Source organism: Gymnoscopelus microlampas (genome assembly GCF_963454915.1).
Source record: "Gymnoscopelus microlampas genome assembly, chromosome: 17".
NCBI classification, from domain to species: domain Eukaryota; kingdom Metazoa; phylum Chordata; class Actinopteri; order Myctophiformes; family Myctophidae; genus Gymnoscopelus; species Gymnoscopelus microlampas.
Genome location: NC_139954.1, coordinates 6,996,660 through 7,018,835, shown reverse-complemented (window position 1 = coordinate 7,018,835; position 22,176 = coordinate 6,996,660). Strand labels below are relative to the sequence as shown.

The 22,176-nt window shown below is 41.9% G+C and overlaps 1 protein-coding gene across 1 annotated transcript; it reads left to right on the top strand.

Annotated features, from left to right (window-relative positions):
* The first annotated feature begins 1,494 nt into the window (after nt 1-1,494).
* LOC311064135 (high-affinity choline transporter 1) lies at nt 1,495-18,782 on the top strand. Its single transcript, XM_084083902.1, has 12 exons — nt 1,495-1,573; nt 3,797-4,075; nt 5,470-5,583; nt 6,374-6,529; nt 8,580-8,728; nt 9,348-9,491; nt 10,242-10,395; nt 14,726-14,943; nt 16,382-16,581; nt 17,094-17,211; nt 17,767-17,946; nt 18,439-18,782. Exons 2-12 carry the CDS (start codon nt 3,892-3,894, stop codon nt 18,577-18,579), a joined length of 1,758 nt encoding a protein of 585 aa, XP_083940028.1. The 5' UTR covers nt 1,495-1,573; nt 3,797-3,891; the 3' UTR covers nt 18,580-18,782.
* The last annotated feature ends 3,394 nt before the right edge of the window (nt 18,783-22,176 follow it).

Here is a 22,176-nt window from a genome sequence, read left to right as displayed (position 1 = left end):
CAGACATTCACAGGTGTTGCCAATGATGCTAATGAAGGCTCTGTTCCATTCTGGTCAAACAAAGTCAGGAAGCTGAGATATTGTGCATGTTGGCTCACTGGACCCTCTGTTACACCAGAGGGTCTCAAAGTGTGGTTCAGGGACCCTCATGGTTCCTTGAGGGGTTTCAAATGGCCCCTTACGGGTGTGTAACTCTGAGAGTTATGGTGGTCGTGGAAATTAAAAAGTCTGAGAACCACTGTTCTATACTCTAAATGGAACAGAGCCTTCATTAGTAACATTGGTAACACCTGTGAAGGAAGTGATACTGTGGCTGCTGTGCATAGAGCCTATTCAGGACCATGGACAGCGACCAAAGTAGCTGCTGTGGTTAAAGGACCCCTTCACCCATTTTCCTCAGCCTTATCTTCACATAATTGGTCCTCACTAATGCTCATGGCACCATTCCTGTTACTCGTGGACTGTCTTGGTGGACTGTGGACAGTTCCAAAACCTGCCTACCAATGACATTACTAATTGCTAGGACATTACAAAATATTAATTTGTATGATGCAACTAGTAGACTGTAGCCTACTACAACATCTACTGTGAGGCCTCCAAGGCCCTGGGTTGTAAGTACATCATGAATACACTTCTGGCTGACAGCCACCAAAAAAAACATCACCAGCGTTTTCAGACTTAATGCAGTGTTTTAATTAAGCCTCATAAATCAGAGTCTGGAATGTGAGCTGACAAAGTAAAAGGCTTCAGCTATTCATACAGCGGATGTGCTATTGGAAAGCCTTTCCCATGGGTGTGCGTCATGACGTCCCCAATTATAGATACTACATCTATCCTCCTTCCCTGGAAGACCCTGTTATACAGCCTGGCACCCCCCCCCCCCCCCCATTCATAAAGCAAGCCCACACCAGTCCTCTCTCTCTCTCTCTCTCTCTCTCTCTCTCTCTCTCTCTCTCTCTGTCTCACTCACTCACTCACATACGCGCGACACACACACACACACACACACACACACACACACACACACACACACACACACACACACACACACACACACACACACACACACACACACACACACACTCTCATACCCCCCTCTCTCTCTCTCTCTCTCTCTCTCTCTCTCTCTCTCTCTCTCTCTCTCTCTCTCTCTCTCTCTCTCTCTCTCTCTCTCTCTCTCTCTCTCTCTGTCTCACTCACTCACTCACATACGCGCGACACACACACACACACACACACACACACACACACACACACACACACACACACACACACACACACACACACACACTCTCTCATACCCCCCTCTCTCTCTCTCTCTCTCTCTCTCTCTCTCTCTCTCTCTCTCTCTCTCTCTCTCTCTCACTCTGTCTGTCTAGTTCCATTTTCTCGCTCTCTGACGAACAACTGGTGACTTCAGAAAAAGAAAGAAAAAATACACCAATTACGCACGGTGTGTCGCAGAGGACTGAGTAGAGTTCCGTTATTTAGGACAACAATATTGGACAAACTATAGTATATGCAGCGCGTTTGGAATTCCTGTAGCTAGTCCGTTTGTATTCAGGAACAAAAGGTAAGGAACCGCTTTTTGATGGGTTTATGATGCCGTGTTCCTTGGTTCCTTCCAACGCCTCTTTTCAGACAGTTCTTCATCGTTTTTAAAGGAGTATAGGTTCACCCAAAAACAATGACACATTTTCTATCAATTACACTCCCCATGAAGCCTTGAATTCATGGAGATGTTTAGTTTTGTGTCGCATTCCTAAGCCAATAATTTGATGACCGATCAATTGAGTACGAGACTCAATTTAGTCTCCTACTGATTAATGACCCATTTTTTTGGGGTGAACTACTCCTTTAAGCCTATAACTTCATCTGGAGAAGAAGATGCTCAATTACACCAATTTGTGTGGAGCGGCTCTTTAACTTCATTGCTGCCTGACGGGCTGGTGATTTAAAGCAAGTCAATAGTGCAACAACTGCAGCTTCTTCCCGGACGGACCCTGACTGCATGTCAGCGTAAAGTGGAGCTGAAAGTGCAGCTTTTTGCAGTGTGTTTTGGACCGAATCCCAACCGTTGTTGTAGCTCTTTTTGGAGACATGTTTACAGCGCGTTTCTTTTTCTGGGCGCGTGGAGCGACTTTTACGCACGGCCACAAAACCATAGCAACAGGGGAGGGAAAAAAACGAAAAAAGATAGATGGAGAATAGACCAATTATTTGTTTACTAACATTGAGCCTGGACGCACAGGTGATTGTTTCACGCAATCAATTCCCAACCTGTTTCGGGGTGCACTGGTTTCAGCACACCCCAACCCCCTCTTGTGTGTGTTGGCTAGTGAGACGCGTCCTAACGAGACCTGATATAATGGGTTTCGTTGCGCGCATACTGGCTGCACGCAGCCAGTATGACGTCGTCTGTTAAGGGGTCTATTAGATCATCAGAGAGAAGAGATATTAATAATACCAAAACTATAATATAATAGTATAACGAATTTGCATAATACATTAAGGGAATATATCCTTTGTAGCTAATGTGCATCATTTTTTTCTTTTTTTAAACTATATCAACAGGGAGTTATTGTTTTCAGCACCGTGGACAGCGACCAATCGTGAATTGGCATATTCTTTACTCTGCGAATTAAGTTGAATGTATATTTTTCTTCTTAACAGTACTAATATGTCAGAATGTTCTAATGATCTAATAAGGCTGGCATTCATTCACATGTTGGCACGACGCCCGTTTAAAAGGACGGCGCGCAAAATGTCTCTCAAGAGATCTTTTCAAAAAAAGCCAGCTTATATTTTGAATTATAATCTATATCAAAGGTAATAGCAATTGTTGCCTACTAATTGCAGTCAGTTGATCTGACTACTGCTAGATCAACTGACTGCAGTGTGTAAAGTAGGCTAATTAAGTACATTTACTCAAGTATTGTACTTAAAATAAAATTTTGAAGCATTTTTACTTTACTTGAGTATAGGCCTATTTCCAATTTTCAGTAGCCTACTTTTGCTTCTACTCCACTATATCTCAGGGGAAAATATTACTTAAAAATATACTTTTACTCCACTACAATTATTTGGAAACTTTAGTTACTTTGTAGATTTTTGTTATTATTACAAAACATACATTATGACCAACGTCAGCCCTATTTCGGCCATTTGAAAATAGCTGATAGCTATTATGCAGATCTGCACAACGCCTCGCGCATTGTGAGCTTGTAGATCTGCTATTTTAAAAAAAAAGATGTACATTTGGAAACATGCGAAATAGGCTCTATTCACAGCAGCCATATTATGAAGACATTCACAGGTGTTACCAATGATACTAATTAAGGCTCTGTTCCATTCTGGTCAAACAGAGTCAGGGTGCTGGTATTGTGCATGTTGGCTCACTGGAAACACTCTGCTACACCAGTTGATCTACAGTTGGGGTCCAGGGACCCTCATGGGCTTCCAAATGGCCCCTTACAGGTGTGTAACGGGTCCATTTAGTTCCATTTGTACACTCTCAGAGTTATGGGGGTCGTGGAAACCACTGCGCTACACTAAATGGAACAGAGCCTTCATTAGTATCATTGGTAACACCTGTGAAGGAAGTGATAATATGGCTGCTGTGCATAGAGCCTATTGGACATTTCGCATAATGAGTAGCCTACTTTCTACTTTTGGTATCTTTTACTCAAGTACATTTTGAACACCAGACTTTTATTGCAGTAGGCCTATTGATACTTAACATGTGAGTAGCTACTTTTCCCACCACTGATGGCCTGTTGCGCTTCGCCTCCATCAGGTCTCAATGAGCTCGCTCTCCTCCGGACGCACGCTTTGATCTGGGTGGAAGGATTAAGGTGGACTGGAACGATATAAGGATTTTAAGGTGGAAAGATGGCGGTCCACGCAGAGGGGATCGTGGCGATCGTGATCTTCTACCTGCTCATACTCGGCGTGGGAATCTGGGCGGCGTGGAAGAACAAGAACTCCGGGGTCAGCGAGGGCACGGACCGCAGCGAGACCATCATGGTGGGCGGGAGGGACATCGGACTGTTTGTCGGCGGCTTCACGATGACCGGTGAGTTGGTATATTATTATTATTATTAATAATTACTGTATATTAGCACTTTGAGATTTTCACAAATGTAAAGTGCACTATAAATAAAAGCTATTATTATTATTATTATTTATTAATATTGATATTATGTTGTATTATTATTATTATTATTATTATTATTATTATTACAAACATAATAACCACCTGGCCATGGATAACCTGCTGCCATATTTTCGAATAATATTGATATATATTTTTATCAAGTCAGAAGCATAATAAATAATAATCCTTTTTATTATTATCCTATTATTCCTTGTTTTACGCATGGAAAAAAACAACGCATGGTTTGAAATATCAAACTTTTCCATTACATTACAGTCATTTAGCAGACGCTTTTATCCATGGCGACTTAACAATAAGTGCATTCAACATAGGTAGGCAAGAAAACTACTAATGACCAGAAGTCATTCTCTTCTAAAACAAGCAACATGTAGGCCTACTGTACATTACAATATAATGCTACAAGTAGCCTATAGGCTGTATGCTGAAAAGCATCTCAAATGTATTCTTGAGAACAGCCTTATAACGCATACATTAATAGATCAGATCTTTTTCTTATAATAATAATTCTCGTAATTGATGCTATTTTAATATCACACCCTGAAGGTTTAAGTAATACATGAATTATTTAGCACTTCCCAATTACAGGAATTTCATGAAACTTTCATGAAAATAACTGCAGCAATGTGTTATTCAGAAATAAGATGAATATCAGACTAATAGTTGAATGCTAAATTATTATGCACCATATTTAGAGCAACGTAATATAAGATGATCAATTAAGTATGAGCATGTTAAATATAATCCATGTGATTTTATGTTGTGCATTACATGCTAAGGCAGACAGTTCATCAGTGTTGGAAAAGTATCAATACTGCAATGTAGATATACTCTGTTACAAGTAAAAGTCTGGAATAAAACATTTACTTGAGTAAACGTACAAAAGTATTGCTATCAAAAGTAGAAAGTTCTCATCATGCAGAATGTCCTGTTTCACAAATTTCAAATGTATAAGATGTAAAAAAACAAAAAAAACAAAAAACAAATAGCAGATCTACAAGCTCACAATGGGATGCATTTTGAGCTTGTAAATCGGCTATTTTCAAATGGCCGAAATGTATATAGGGCTGAAGTGGTTAATGTAATAATAATCAAAATCTACTAAATAACTAGTAACTATAAAGTAATTCAAATAATTGTAGTGGAGTAAAAGTACAATATCTGCCTTTGAGATGTAGTGCAGTAGAAGTAAAAGTACTGCAAATTGGAGTAAATGTACTCAGTTACTTTACACCACTGCAGTTCATACAGGCTAATTCAGTGTTCTAAACATGCTGACTTGTTCTCCCATGCAGCCACTTGGGTCGGCGGGGGATACATCAACGGCACGGCGGAGTACGTGTACCTGCCGGGCCACGGCCTGGCCTGGGCACAGGCTCCCTTTGGATACGCTCTCAGCCTGGTTGTTGGTACGAATCTAATGCGTCTGCTGCTGCCTTGCCGCATTTTTAAAACTGCCACACCACCACTTCATCTTCCAAGTGTCATGCTCCAACAATTAGCCTATAGATCAGTGGTTCTCAACCAGTGGTCCGGGGACCACCAGTGGTCCTCGGACCACCAGTGGTCCTTGATGGGTTTACAGGGAGTCCCCAGCGAAATTAGTTAAAGGGACTACACCATGAATTTTAACTTTTTCTTCTTTTTTGTGTGTTTTTGGTCTCCCCTACCTCTCTTCTATCCCCAAAAATACCCCAGTTTGAACACTCAGGCTTTCACAGCAAATCTGGGGTTTTCTGTAAATTGGCCTCAAAACAGGCCAAACTGATTTGGTCCCTGACGTGACGTCACGTCAGGGTACAATCCCTCCCGTTTTTCAGTTCCAAAAAATATATATATATTTTTTTTTTACTTTTTCCACACAGAACCAGGAGATAACATGCATACAAACTGGCTCAATAGCGCCCCGTGCCAAATAGGACAATGTGGTATTGCAGGTGAAAGTGCTTTATAAGCCAGAGAGAAGTTAGTTGGAATGAGTATATCTGAGGCTTGATTTAGGCTCAAACCTTTTGAAAAAAGTTTGAGGGACATAAACAATATGATATTAAATATTATTATTATTTTTTAAATTCATGGTGTAGTCCCTTTAACATAGCGTTACAATCATTTTTGTTAGAACCATTCATTTAAAATGTCAGTGTCTGTTCTTTGGCTGTCGTGGCTTTATGGCCTGTCTGTCCATCTGCCCCGTACCAGGGGGTCTTTTCTTTGCCAAGCCCATGCGTTCCCGAGGGTACGTGACCATGCTGGACCCCTTCCAGCAGCTGTACGGGAAGAGGATGGGTGGCCTGCTCTTTATCCCCGCTCTCATGGGAGAGATCTTCTGGTCCGCAGCCATTTTGTCTGCGCTGGGTAAGCAAGTGACGCATGGACTGCTGCACCACTCAAACATCAGCCATAATTAAGTAAAAATACATATACTATCCTCTCCTTGCATAATTCATTTAATTCGTCTTGTGTATTTACCATACATGGCATGCTAGTTTAAGTATGTGTTATGAAAATTATGATATTTTAAGCTTTCAACTTCATAGTGATTGACAACATGCTGCACTGAAATGACAGTATGCTATTATGCAGTGGTGCAATACTCAGATTTGGGACAATCTTCTTATAATTGGTCCTCACTAATGCTTATTATTAATGTGTACCATTTGTGTCTACTGGGTCTGTGACTCAGAGGAAGGCAGTGGACAGTTCAGAAACCTGCCTAGTATCTACCAGTGACATCATCAATGGGGAATCCAAGCTATTAGAAACTGCAGGCTTTCTATTCTTGAAATGACCAAACCCGTCTACTGATGATGTCACTTGTAGGCGGGTTTTCTGAGGTGTTCACAGCCCTCATCTGAAACAGAGAGTAGAAAAAAAATCACACCCAGTGTGAAGTGAGCGGTGCTATTTATGAGTTATTAATTTCATCATGCATCTCGGTAGCCAATAACAGCACGTCCTGCGAAGTGACGTGCTTACATTTTTTACATTATTATTAATTTCATCATGGGTCTCGCTCAGTGGCGTAGCGCAGAATCGCGGGGCGCGCAGAATCTTTTTCGGGTCTAATTCGGGTCTAACTCGGTCTAATTCGGGTCTAATTCGGGTCTAATTCGGGTCTAATTCGGTTCTGTTTGACCAATATAAATCAACATTTTTTTCCGTTTTTTGACCAATAAAATATTTGTATCAGCGCAGGCGGGGCCCCCCCTGCTGGTGGCCCCCCCGCACCGCATCCCTTGCTGCCCCTCAGCTACGCCACTGGTCTCGCTAGCCAATCACAGCGCGTCTGCGAAGTTTGAAGTTAATTTCATCATGTGTCTCGCTAGCCAATCACAGCATGTCCTACAAGGCTTAGCCTATGGGTGTGTTTTCCACAGCATGGCGTCACAGCGAAAGACACATTTTCACGACGGAAAGAAAAACTTTCGCCACGGATGGTCCTAAACCCTCTTATAGGAGCGGTTACACCGCTCAAAAACACAATACAATGAGTGATTATATGAAGATATGTTGAAAACGGGTGAAGTCGTTCTTTATTAACACATTGATTGCCTAGATCGAGTTAACTCGATATTAGAATCCAGCGATTGATTGCCTAGATCGAGTTAACTCGATATTAGAATCCAGCGATTGATTGCCTAGATCGAGTTAACTCGATATTAGGTATTTTCATTGGTTTAATCTGTGATCGCGCTTGTCTGTTTATTTTTCATCAGCACTTTCGTTTTCCACTTACGTCACACTCACCCGGAGCTGGATGTATAACGGAGATTTAGTTTCCGGGTCACATTGTTTTTCTCCAGTCATTTTCGTCCAGAATAGGGAAAAACACGTTTTTTCACACGGTATAAAATACGGACAGCTCAACTTCTATTTTCTTTGGTCCGGGTGACTAACAGTCATCGTCGTCGTGTATCACATCGTTTTCAGGCCGATCGGGGGATCAGGGATTGTCGAATCATAACATCCGGTGAAATGACCGGATGTGACGTGGGCCTGTTTGGGAGGGGGCGAGCGAGGTGATCAATGTGTGGATTTGCTGCTCTCTACTGGTGGAACTGTAGTGCTTAAAACCACAATCAGAGAATTTATTTGAATGAAAAATTACAAAATATTTTTTTTTTAAAAACACGCAAATTGCTGGCACAGGGGTGAGTACATTATGAATAAACTCTGGCAGTCAATGTGTTAACCACTTAAACCCCCGTGTCCGTATTGTGGGGAAAGCTTTCACAGAGCATATAGCAAATAGCAGATCGAAGACACTAGTATATAGAGCCCTGAGGGACTCCGCTCAACCATATGGGGTTAAAGTGGTTAATGTAAGGATTTTATGAAACGTCTGTGGAGAAATGAATAATGGTCCCATGATTGTATCACATTATTTTGTGTTTGCTGGGTGCAGGGGCCACGCTCAGTGTGATCGTGGACATCAACATCAACATGTCAGTGATCATCTCTGCGCTGATCGCCATCTTTTACACCCTGGTGGGAGGCCTGTACTCTGTGGCCTACACTGACGTGGTCCAGCTCTTCTGCATCTTCGTCGGCCTGGTGAGTTGAGTTGTATTGGATCAACGTCTTTGAGGAATTATACTGTAGATCACTTCTCAAAGTGGGATCTGGGAACCCTAAGGGGTCCTTGAGGAGGTATGGGGGGGGGGCAGCTAAATTATCAAATACAGCATCAAAATCAGTTTAACCACTTTAAAGCTGCACTATGTAACTTTCCTCTTCTACCCCGGAGTTGAACCTGGTTTCCTGCTTAAGTGCTGAAATGTTTAGGCTTTAACATCGGTACATTCACTATTTTAAAAAACATATCGGAAAAAAATTATATATAGGAAAAAAGGATATTTTAAATATTTTTTAAACATTTTAACAACACAAATCTTGTCTTATGGGGTCCCTGGCACAATATTTTCAGATGGCATCCTTGACATGAACACATTTGAGAACCACTTTTATAATCACCGCAAATGTGAGTGGACATGAGTTCACTCAAATATGTCCAATAAATGTATGTAATGTGAAATAATAATAAAAGAAAACAACAACAAATGGTGCACAGGGCAATAAGTTAAAGTGATAAATACACAGGTAGACTGATATAAGAAATACATAAATGTCGGAAAATGTGTTTTGTACTATATGTTTGTGTTCTCTGTCCCAGTGGGTCAGCGTGCCTTTTGCCCTGTCCAACCCTGCGGTGTCAGACATTGGTGTGTCAGCCAAACAGGCCATCTACCAGGCTCCCTGGCTGGGACAGATCAAGCCTGAAGACGGCTGGCGCTGGGCAGACAACTTCTTACTGCTGGTAAGACAGCCCGTCCATCACTACTATACTGCACATGTCCTACAATGTCTGACAGAAGATTAATGCCAGGCCAAAAGGTGACGTTTTAAGAGAGGATAAACCCATAACCCATAACCTCAGTAAAAAAAATGAAAATGCTGACTGAGTTTAGTGACTAAGATACTGTAAGGCAAGATATCGTTGCTGTCGGGTGGCAACCTTGTAAGTCCAAAATTGTAAAATTTGTATTATTATTTTAAAAACGATTTAAAATAGTGAAAATAGCCAATCTACAAGCTCACAACGCCTCGCATCAGCGATGCGAGGTGTTGTGAGCTTGTAGATCGGTTATTGTATGATGAAATAGTTCTTTAATTTATGAAAAAAAAAACCATTAAAATGTGAAACTTGGAGATATGAGGTTTCTGCCAGACAGGTTTCTGTAGTCATACTCCGTCATACCGCTGACTCATCATATTCAGTATTTGCGGATTCATTGGAATTAAAAATCTTTTTAAATGTTTTGTGGTGTCGCAGGGGAGTGTTGTGTCTTCAACGCCTCACGGTGCGAGGTGTTGTGAGCTTGAAGATCTCCTGTTTTAAATCGTAAAATGAATTAAAATTGAAACATTTTGCAGCTTGCAGATCTGCTACTTTTGATGCTTTTGTGTGACGCTGTAGTATGATCAAGAAAGGGCCTGAATTTACGAAAAAACACAAAAAGTTAGAATATGGAGACAACATGTTTGGATATGTATTTGTTGTTCCTAGATGCTGGGGGGTATTCCGTGGCAGGTGTACTTCCAGAGGGTCCTCTCAGCCTCCTCAGCCACCTACGCCCAGATCCTGTCCTTCCTCGCCGCCTTCGGCTGTCTGGTGATGGCCGTTCCTTCTGTTCTCATAGGAGCTATAGGGGCATCCACCGGTAAACACACACACACACACACACACACACACACACACACACACACACACACACACACACACACACACACACACACACACACACACACACACACACACACACACATACGCATACACACGCACACATACTGTACATGCACGCACGCATACACACACACGCACACACGCAAACGCATGCATACACACACACACACACACACACATGTGCGCACGCACGCACGCGCGCACGCACGCACGCACGCACGCACACTGTGCTCCGTGTCATGCGTAGGCTTTCATACACACACACACACACACACACACACACACACACACACACACACACACACACACACGGTGCTCCTCGTCATGCGTAGGCTTTCATAGACACACACAGGCATGTCCAGGGCAGTTTAAGTAGGATTTATAGTGCTCCCTAAGGGGACATTACATTAAGTCTCTGCATTGACCCAGCAGTGGCTGGCTCTAGAGTGAGCGCACAGGGGAGCCATCGTTAAGTGCCTTGCTCAGGGACACTTAACCAGGCGACACGGAGCCTGGAGGAGCTGGGGAATCGAACCGGGGACCTTTGGACTCCCAGATGTTTGTCGCTCCACACACAGCAAAATAAACCAAAACTGCTTCTTCAGAGTGACACCATAGATACAGTAAAATAACCAGTTTTGGTTCCAGAAACAACCTTTCAGACCATTCCCTTTTTAGGCGATAATGGCCGTTCAGATCTGCTATTTTGGTGGAGTGTTCGCCTATGAAGACATGCCCAAGATTTTGATGCAGTGTCTCAAATTATGATCATAAAAACTCACAGAGTTCTCTAGAACCATAATGAGGAACTTGAAGAACCATTCACTAAATAAAATGGTTCTTTAGATGATGGTTCTTTGTGGAACCATAGCCTTTTAAAGAACCATTTACAGTAAGAACCATTATTTTTCTTTGTACCTCCTGAGCCACACCGCCTTTATTTTCCATAGTAACAGTAAATGCTGGGTGCGTTCCAGATGAGCAGAGGCAAACATCTGGACTCCAGGCATAATTGGGACTCGCTCCATTTCAAACCAATCGCCTCTTTTCCCTGAAGTGGCAGGATGATGATTTTCTGTCACATAATATATAATAAATATTGTTGTCGGGCAGAAACCTTGTATTCCCATATTTCAAGTCACATATACTGTATGTTTTCTCTCCGTAATTAATGCCCTACTTGAAATTCTACTATACTTGTCGGGAAACATGGCCCTCACAAGTATAGTAATACAAGTACACACACACACACACACACACACACACACACACACACACACACACACACACACACACACACACACACACACACACACACACACTGATTGCGTAGTAAATGAAACATCACAGGACAGTGGAAGCATCCAGAAGTGGGATAGTTTTATTCAAAGGAAAAAAGGCTTTGGCAGGTCATCCTCACATGATGCTGAACGGATGCAGAGGGGTGTCTGGGGCTTTGACGCCTCGTGTCATAAATATGCTGAATATTACATCTGAAGAACAAGGACTGATTTATTTAGTTAACCCATTAAGACCGGGAACGCATCTGTGTGTCATTTTTAGATTTCTTTGGCTATTCAAAAATAGCAGATATACAAGCTCATAGCACGGCACCGAGTGCCGCGCTATGAGCTTGTAGATCTGCTATTTTAGAAAAATCATGAAAATATTTTGTTCCAGAGGCAAAGATTTGAGTTACAAATGTTCGCTTTAAAAATATATATATTCAAAGATTTGCATACATTTTCAAGATTTTTCTAAAATAGCAGATCTACAAGCTTATAGTGTGGCACTCAGTGCAGTGCTATGAGCTTGTATATCTGCTATTTTTGAATAGCCAAAGAAATCTAAAATGACAGATATGCGTTCCCGGAATAAATGGGTTAAGGATCCAAGCCATTTCATCTGAGTCAACGATCTGTGTCTAGAGGCAAGAGAGAGAGAGAGAGTGTTTATACCTCCGGAGGATGGAATGAAGGAATAAGGCATCATTTATTCTCCATTGCAGTAGGGTGTCACGTTCCAAAAACGAACAGATATTGAAGCAAACAGCACGTCGCGTCGCGGCTGCCGAGTATGAATTAGGCTTAAAGGAGACAGAGATAGAAGTACTGTATGTCAGCACCCAAAAAAGCTGACAAAAAAGCTGAAATGAGATTAAAATCAGATTTCTAAAGATGCGTGTGGAGTCTGAACACTCGGGCGGACACTGACACCGGATTTATACTTACGTACGTACGTTGTTACGACAACGTCGCTTGCTGAAAATAGCCGATCTACAAGCTTGTGAGCTTGTAGATGAGCTATTTGTTCTGTCTTGATGCACAAATCTGACCTGATCACTTGTATTGCAAACAACAGTGTGGACAGTCTAAAGATCTACAGATGAGATTGGAGAAATAAATCAGATTTGCAGTCTGAACAAGGCCTTTGTGTCATGGTGAGGAAGGGGGGGGGGGTACTAGGGATAGATGACAGCAGGTCAGAGAGAGAGAGAGAGAGAGAGAGAGAGAGAGAGAGAGAGAGAGAGAGAGAGAGAGAGAGAGAGAGAGAGAGAGAGAGAGAGAGAGAGAGAGAGAGAGAGAGAGAGAGAGAGAGATATGAGGGAAGGGGGGGTCGTCTGTGTAATGACATCACAGGAAATGGCTGAATGGGAAGATAAGGTGGAGGATGGGGCAGAAACCTTGTATCTTGTATATACTTTTTTAACAAAATAAAAAAAAATGTAATTATAAAAAAAGGAACTGTTTGGACTTGGAATGTTTCCACTCAACAGCAACGCTATGCTGCTTTTTTAAATGGGTTACAGAGCTTTAATCGCAACCGTTTCCAAAGGGAATTCAATCTGTTTGCGAACAGAAACCATTCATGTCTTGTTTCCATCCTAAAGGGCATTTCCTTCAGGTATTACTCCCAGTCTAGAACCACAAGACCGCTGTCCACTCAACCGCTGAATGCTCAGATGCCAGTTTTCCATATTCTAATATAATATGAACTGAAGAAAATCACATCAAATAAAAACGCTGCGGTCTACAGTCAAATATCTCGCCAGTAATGATATCAATTTTTGCCCGATTCCTTTGGGGTATTTATTTATTTGTCACAGTACAATTGCACATACATTACATTTGTCCTCTCTGCATTTAATCCATCCTAGTTAGGAGCACTGGGCTCTATTACAGCGCCTGGGGAGCAATTAGGGGTTAAGTGCCTTCCTCAGGGACACTTTGACACATACAGTAGACCATCGCTGGGATCTGAACCGACAACCGAGGACCATTTGTTTCCCAGATGGCCTCTCTACCCATTCAGCTATGGCTAACCCCATTCCCCCCAATGCTCACTTGAATGTTTGCACTGATGATGGCACTATAGGAAAGGACACGAGGTCACTAAGATCAATAGTGTTTATTATGTAAATGGTATGAACCCTAGTCAACAAATGACAGGGTAGATAGTCACCTAAGTAGAGTGCATGCAGAATAATGTAGTGCCTCAAAAAAACTAGGATACATGTTAAACATGAAACTTAGCCTCTTTCTAAACAACATGCTATCTAAATAACATTCTTAACATTTGTAATCAAGCAAAATAAATCTAAATAACAAAATCAACTAAGTGAACAAGTAACCAACATACCGTAGATCCGCATCATATAACTAGCATCTATCATGGTGACAAGAATGGATACAAAGAAAGAGGAGTGCTGGGACCGTGAATTGTGCACAGCAGATTTTGGGTCTGCCGACTATGGTTGAGGTATGGAGCCCCCCCTGTACTGGACATTGAGTAAAGATAAAATAAATGAGACCATTAGTTTTTCTCGATGTCCACAAGGCATGGCAAGGCAAGTTTATTTGTATGGCACATTTTAAAAACAAGGCAAATTCAATGACCTATTCAAAAAAGACAATTTAAAAGAATACAACACAAAAAGAACATAAGACCCTACCCTAGGGATAAAAGGTAGTTTCAAAACCAAGTAAAATCAAGGCATATAGGGTAAAAGACCTAAGGTTAAAAAAAAAACTATGTTAACGCTTTATCAAACAGGTAGGTTTTTAGTCCATTTGTAATTTCAAAAGTGTCAGTAAACTGTGGGGCTCATCTCAGGTGTTCGGGGAGGGCATTCCACAGACATGGGGCCAGCAGAAGGCCTGGTCACCCATGGTGCTTGGGGAGGGGGGGAGGAGAAGGTTGGTATTGGAAGAGCGGAGGTTTCGAGTGGAGGTTTGTGGGGTGTGGCCTATTCCTAGACGGACGGGGGTGATGAAGTAAATAGTTTGTGTCTTGTCGTGTCCTACTAGACTGGAACCAGACGTCGTACGGGCCGATCCCTCCCAAAGAGAACGAGCAGTCGGACATGATCCTGCCCATCGTGCTCCAGCACCTGTGCCCGTCCTGGATCTCCTTCTTCGGCCTGGGGGCGGTGTCTGCGGCCGTGATGTCATCCGCAGACTCCTCCATCCTCTCGGCGAGCTCCATGTTCGCCCGGAACATCTACCAGATGGCCTTCCGACAATCAGTGAGAGAACGCAACACGCACCCCCCGTACACACAGTATAGACCCACACATAATCGCCTGGTTGTAATTATTTGAGATTATTTTGTATAATCGTCTGAATCATCAGAATGATTTCCATGTTGGAAGAGGTTCATACGTTTGAAGTACATTTTCAAATGTAGCAGAAATAGCAGATCTACAAGCTCACAACGCGTCGCATTTGCAAACGCCTCTGTGCTAAATTTGCGTCATGCTGGCAACACTTAAGCTGCGTTCACACCGGCAGATACAAGGCTAACAGGCTACCTACCATTGATTTTCGATGACGGCACAGTCAGCGACATGAAGATACAAAGCGAAGCGACGCATGATGTTACAAAATCTACCATCCATGCTTCAACTGTGCAGCTACAAATATGTTTCCATTGTGGTTCATTGTATTCAATTCATCATGAAGACATAGAATACATGCAATACATTATCAGCAACAACACTAAGAGCGCTCGAGTGGCGCAGTAGTTAAGTGCCTGCCCACCATCGCAGAGTCTAAGGGTTCGAATCCACCGCGGAGCGTCTATCTATATATGAACACAATTGCCCCTTCTTCAGGGGAGGGAGGGTGATATTAGTCACTCACCGCACATACACCTACGGGCTGGGGGCGGAGCCTGTCAGCAGGGAGTGTTGGGCGGGAGGAGCAGGACGAAGGCTCTACGTCCTCCCGGTGGGGGCTCCTCACTGGCGGGTGAGCCATACAGCAGAAGTGACAACACGCATAATTACTTGGCATAATGACCAAAGTGGGGAGAAAAAGGGGTAAAAAAATGTCTCTCGTTATCTCATACTAGTGTTGATTTTGATGGAATTTTTATTCAGTTTTAGTCATAGTCTTTTGAGTCAAATTCCATTTAGTTTTAGTCATATTTTAGTCATCTGAAATGTTTTACTGTTTGTCTAGTTTTAGTCGACTAAATATAAGATTATAGATGACTAAATCTACAGTTGATTTAGTCGACTAAAATGTATTTTGGCGGTGCCGTGATGGCGTCGTAATGGCTGTTTTTACACTTGGTTGCATGCTGAAAATAGCCGATCTACAAGCTCACAACGCGTCGCGTCGCAGCGCGACGCGTTGTGAGCTTGTAGATCTGCTATTTTCAGCATGCAACACCTGAGTGCAACCAAGCATAAAATGACTTGTCTTGTAGTTCTACTGGATCTCTTCTCCTCACTGACATTTTAGTCTAGTTTTTATTTGTTGTCAATACGAAATTGAAATTGTCAATATATTTAGTCATCGTAGCTTAGTTTTTATTTCGTTTTTATTTCGTTTTCGTCAGTGAAAAAAAGTAGTCGACGAACATTTTTCGTCATAGTTTTAGTCGACGAAATCAACACTGTCTCATACTGCCCCCCCCCCTCTCCATCCCCATCCCATCCCCTCTTTCTTTCCCTGCAGGCGTCAGACCGTGAGATCGTGTGGGTGATGCGCATCACTATCTTCGTGTTTGGCGCGGCGGCCACGGCCATGGCTCTGCTGACGGGGACGGTGTACGGTCTGTGGTACCTGAGCTCTGACCTGGTCTACGTCATCATCTTCCCCCAGCTGCTCAGCGTCCTCTTCGTCAAAGGCACCAACACCTACGGCTCTGTGGCCGGGTACGTTTTTTTGTCACATTATTACTGTAAGCGCCTGATCACAACTATTTCAGATAAGCGCAATTATGTGAGATAATCCTCATTGTCAGTCATGTATATGTCCTTTTGATTTATATGTTCCAATGTTCAATGACAAAAACAACATTTAAATCGTTAAATCGCTGTTATTTGTATGACAATTAATCGTCAACAAAGTGAAGCCATGATCTTAAATCATGGCTTCACTTAAAATATTAATTGGACTCAATCTTTCGGTGTGCATTTGTTAAGTCGCTTATCCTATGTGGACTGTTATTTTTAAACTCTTTGTATTAGTATTTATTATTGTGTTTTTGTACGGCTGTTTGTAATATTCTGTTGTTGCGTGTTGAGCGAGCTTTGGACTTTTTTTGTGATTAATCCATTTTGGCGCTTTTAATTGGCAATAATGTGCTTTTAAATGTTGCCAATAAAACATACTATCCTATTCTATTACAACTAAAATGGCATGATGGTGACAACCCCCTACACAGGTATATCTTTGGCCTGCTGCTGCGCATCGGTGGTGGTGAGCCCTACCTCTACCTCCCTCCGTTCATCTACTACCCCTGGTACTACTACGAAGACAAGATCAACCCGCTCACCAACCAGGTGATTTGATTTGATTTATTAAATTGCTTCAAAACCGTCATATTGAAGGTTAAAAACACAGAATTGAAAAACAAGAGACATACATAGATAAAACTAGCTACTGTAGCTAAAAAACGAAAAAAGATTTTTTCTTTTTTCTTTGTTCAAACAATAGCCTAAAATAAATAATTACAATAAAGTGAGACTGTGTCACTGAAATACAATACATTATTTTATAATACATGAGCTAATACATGATTTTAGATTTTAGCCTTTAGAAGTGCTCAGGCTATGGGCGCTAGGGTGGCGCAGTGGTAAAGTAGCTGCCCACCAGCTTTACTCTACAGTGTTGGGCGGGAGGAGTAGAGGACGGAGCCTCCATGTCCTCCCGGTGGGGGCTCCTCACTGGCAGTCTGTAGGATACAACAGCAGTGACAATGCACAGAAATGTGTGAAAGGAGGAAAATTGTTGGCATAACGACTACATTGGGGAGAAAAGGGGGTAAATATAGCCCCCCAAAAAAGTTAATGTAATGTAATCCCTTTGTCCAGGTTGAGTACACCTTCGTCCAGCAGCGTTTCCCGTTCAAGTCGATGTCCATGCTGGCGTCCTTCCTGGCCAACGTGGGCTTCTCCTACCTGACCAAGTACCTGTTCGAGAGTGGCACGCTGTCACACAAGTACGACTTCCTAGACGCCGTGGTGTCCAAGCACAGCAGCGAGATCATGGATAAGACCACACTGGTGGGCAACCAGGTAAGAGCTGCAAACGTATCTATTTATTTTATCAGCCATTATTTTTAATCAACGACTTGAAATTGAAATTGAAAATGTCTATAATCCGGAAGCTTCTTTTTTTTCTTTTTTTTAACATGCACATGTATATGGAGATTTCATTTTCAAAATTTGATCTGATTTGATTTTGGTAAAAATAAATACAAGTAAACACAATATAGCTTAAACCCAGGATATACACATACAAGCATAATGACACACTTATTTCCAAAGTGGTCCTGAAACATGAACTGATGTCAGACACACACAACATAAACCATTCAACATGAACTGATGTCAGACACAACAGAAACTGTGTCAAAACCCTAGATGCCCGAAACTCCAGTGCACACACATCTCTATCTACAAGTTTTGTTATTTAATTTTATTTTCTTGGATGTTTTGAAACTTTTCACCTATAATAAAATGCCCAAGATTAGTTGGATTAATTTGTTTCGCCCCTTTCACAACCAGGACAACATCAATCTGTCGGAGATGGCTCCGGTCAAGCCGGCCCTGGGTGCCTCGCTGGCCGGGACCTTCACCAACACGGAGATCCTCAGCGACGACGACGAAGACTGCAGCCCGGATGGCACTTTCAACGAGGAAGAGTAGGACGCAAAGAGGGGAAGGAGCAAAAAAAAAAGGGATTTGGAGAAGAAGGAGGTTAAAGAGGAGGTTCTTTGGGGAACCAGTAACTGCCGTATTGGTGGCCAAATCAACGTAAAAAAAATAAATAGATTTGGCTTCCAGGTGACTCCAAAACCGTGTTTTGTCAAGAATGAAACGGTGCTGCCTTCTTCCTTTTGAGATTCCTTTGCGCAGAACCAGGAAGTTGACTGCTCACAGAAGCCAGATGATTGGCTGTCCTAAGCCAACCAATCACAGTCGTGTGTGTTTTAAGTCCTAAAGACTTCCTTTCTCGTTCTCCGTGTGAAAGAAGAAATACCGCCACCACCGTTTGAGTTTGTTTGAGTGCTGCTTAGGATTTTTTTAAAAGCCAAACAATGAGCAAGAGGCCAATGGACACCTAGCTCACTATGGAGCGTTCGACAAAATGGATGCCGTGGGTTAGACGAGAACTGTGCAATATCTAATGAGGTATGTCTGCGATATTAGCGTGAGTGTGTGCGTGTGTGTGTGTGTGTGTGTGTGTGTGTGTGTGTGTGTGTGTGTGTGTGTGTGTGTGTACTTGTATTACATACTTGTGAGGGCCAATTGTCCCCACAAGTATAGTAGAATTTGAGAATTAGATATTGTGAGGACTATTTTCCTGGTCCTCACAAAATAAATGGTTGTTTATCAAGGTGAATATAAAAAAAGGTTTTTAGTGTTAGGCATACAATTAGAAAATAATTAGCGTGTGTGTGTGTGTGGGTGGGTGTGTGTGCACACGCACGGGCTCACATTTGTGTGACGATAGAGCGCCATCCAGACACTTCTGCTTTGATTTGAACCTTCGCGTAGAACACATTTATTAATAGAGCAATAATATTTTTTTATGGTCCAAGTTGTACATATTATACTGTAGCTACACTGTAATGATCACTTTATCATTTCAAACTGGATTTTTATTTAGACCAATAGATCTTAACATGATTTGTGTTGTTAGCTTATTAGCGCTGTTTTTTATTGTACAATCACAGTAATACACTGTACGTCACCTTGATAAAAAATCAGGGTCTGAAAAGCAAATCTATATCAGATTATCGTTGCTGTCGGGCAGAAACCTCTTATCTCCATTATTCTAACTTTTTGTGTTTTTTCTTAAATGAATGCCCTACCTGATCATACTACAGCCGAGCGTCACACAAAAGCATCAAAAGAAGCAGATCTACAAGCTCGAAACGCCGCTTGAAACGCGCCGCGAAGCGACACTTTTTGAGCTTGTAGATCTGCTACTTTTGATACTTTTACATTTGAATCCTGAAAAGTGACAGTTTTGGACATAATGAGGTTTCCAGCTGACAGAGACGTTATATTTTATCTTTTGAACATGTGCCAAAACCTTCCTATATGTGGACGTGATATCGTTCGAAGTCTGGGTGTCAACGCTCCGCTAGGAAAGGTTGAAATAGTGTCGTAAACATTGTGTGGTATACTGTAGAGAGTGCTGCACACTAAAGTCTGGTACAAATGGAACCAAAATGGACCCTTACATAATTGTGTATACTCTTTGGGTTAGATTAAAGGTAGTGTAAGTGGTGTTTTTTGGTTAAAACAAAAAGGGTTTTTGGTAAACTCTTAAAGCTCTATATTCATTCAGCAGCCTGAAACAAATGAAATGCGATTTCCGCGATGGGTAGTTTACCAGGCTAGGTCTCCCTGTTTATCCAGCTCTTTAGTAAACAGAAAATGCATTGTCAGGTCAGGATACCAATTGTATCCAATCAGGAGAGAGAACTAAATGATGCAGGAGGATATAGGATAAACAAGTGAAACTGGAAGTGACTCAAAGAAGTGAGCAGACAAAGTTGGAACTGGAACACTATTAAATTGAAGCTGATGAATGGGTACTCTCTCCTGATTGGATGAAACTGGCAACCCACCTGAACATTTATTTAATACTTATTAAAGAGCTGGAGAGACCCCTGCTACTGAACAAACACTCTAAAGATTGCTATCAGAATACATATGTATTATTTTAACAAAATATACTCAACATACTTACTGCAACTTTAAAGGGGTAGTTGACGTTTTACCAGCTTGTGGAGCAAGCTGGTCGTTGGTTGAACTAGTCGTGTCATTGTCTCGTCATTGGCTGTCCTTTCAGCCATACTCTGAACGGGCGTAAGAGCTGCGGTCTCCAAATTCAGCGCAATTTACCGTTGCGACAAAACCAAAAACGTAAACTCGATGAACCACTAAATTAAGAAGTGAAACTTGATTGATTGATGATTTGCTTAATGTGCAACATTGTTTTCTCACTCAACAGTAAACAAAAAAAAAAGAAAGTGTATACAGGGTATCTGTATCTAAATAAAATAAGACCATTACTACATCAAAAGTAATCAACAAACTATACTAAAGAAATTGTCAAACATTGGCAAAATTGTCAAGTATTACCAAAGAAAGAGGCAGCCATTGTAAGGCGTTTTGAGCTTGTAGATCAGCTATTTTCACAATAGTAATCTTTGGAACCGAGTCAAACAGAATGTATTGCCTCAACTCCTACAATTGCGCTTGTCAGGGTGGGGGGGGGGTGGGGGGGGCCTAGTTCAAATAGGATTATTTGGGAGGGTTGTGGCCTGAAAAGTTTAACAACCACTGCAACATATGACACTACCAGCCTGGGGTTTAATGCTTTGTGCCACAGACTGCTAGGCATAAAGTGTGTGTCTATGGTGGTTTGTGTTGCATATTGACTGGCTGGCTGCAGCAGCAGCAACAGCTTAGCGGAGGCGGGGAACGTATTGTTCCTTTGGGGGACGTCGGCGTCAATAGCAGCTCCGGTCACCATCGATCCAATCCCTCAGCTGCTCGGCCCCGCCGGACATTTCATTAGTAGGCCACTCTCTGAAGAGGTTAAACAGCCTAATTTATACTTCAAGTCACTTGGAAAATCTGTCGTTTTTTTCAGTGAGCGACACGGTCCTACGTCGACACATAAATTAGGCTTTATAGCTGCAGTAAGTGATTTTCTTTTGTTACAATAAGTGTTAAATATCTTTATATTGTGATAGTAATCATTGCTATAGTAGCTATAGTGAGTGTTTGTTCAGTAACAGCGGTCTCCCCTGCTCTTCAGCTCTGTAGTAAACAGGAAATACATTTTCAGTTCGGTTCGGTTCAATTTTATCTAACCAGGAGAGAGAACTCATACAGGATAGGATACAGGATGAACAAGTGAAATAGGAAGTGATGAAATAAAGAAATGAGCTGGATCTAGAATACAATACTATTGAAAGTGATAAATGGGTACTCTTTCCTGATTGGTTTAAATTGGCAGAGCTGGAGAGACGGGGAGACCCCTGTTACTGAACAAACACTCTATAGCAATGATTACTATCTAAATATAGCTTTTGAGTTTTTTGCAGGGCTTTTGAGTTTTTCAACAGAAAACCTTTTGTGAAAAAATATGATTTACCCTATCTTAAGAGCTAAAGAGCAGAGATGTGTTTGTTTTACTGTGCGTTGGATGAGGATACAGATAAGCATAGAGATATTGAATAGGCCATTTTAAAGGCAGTCATGTTGCCATAAAAAGTTGTG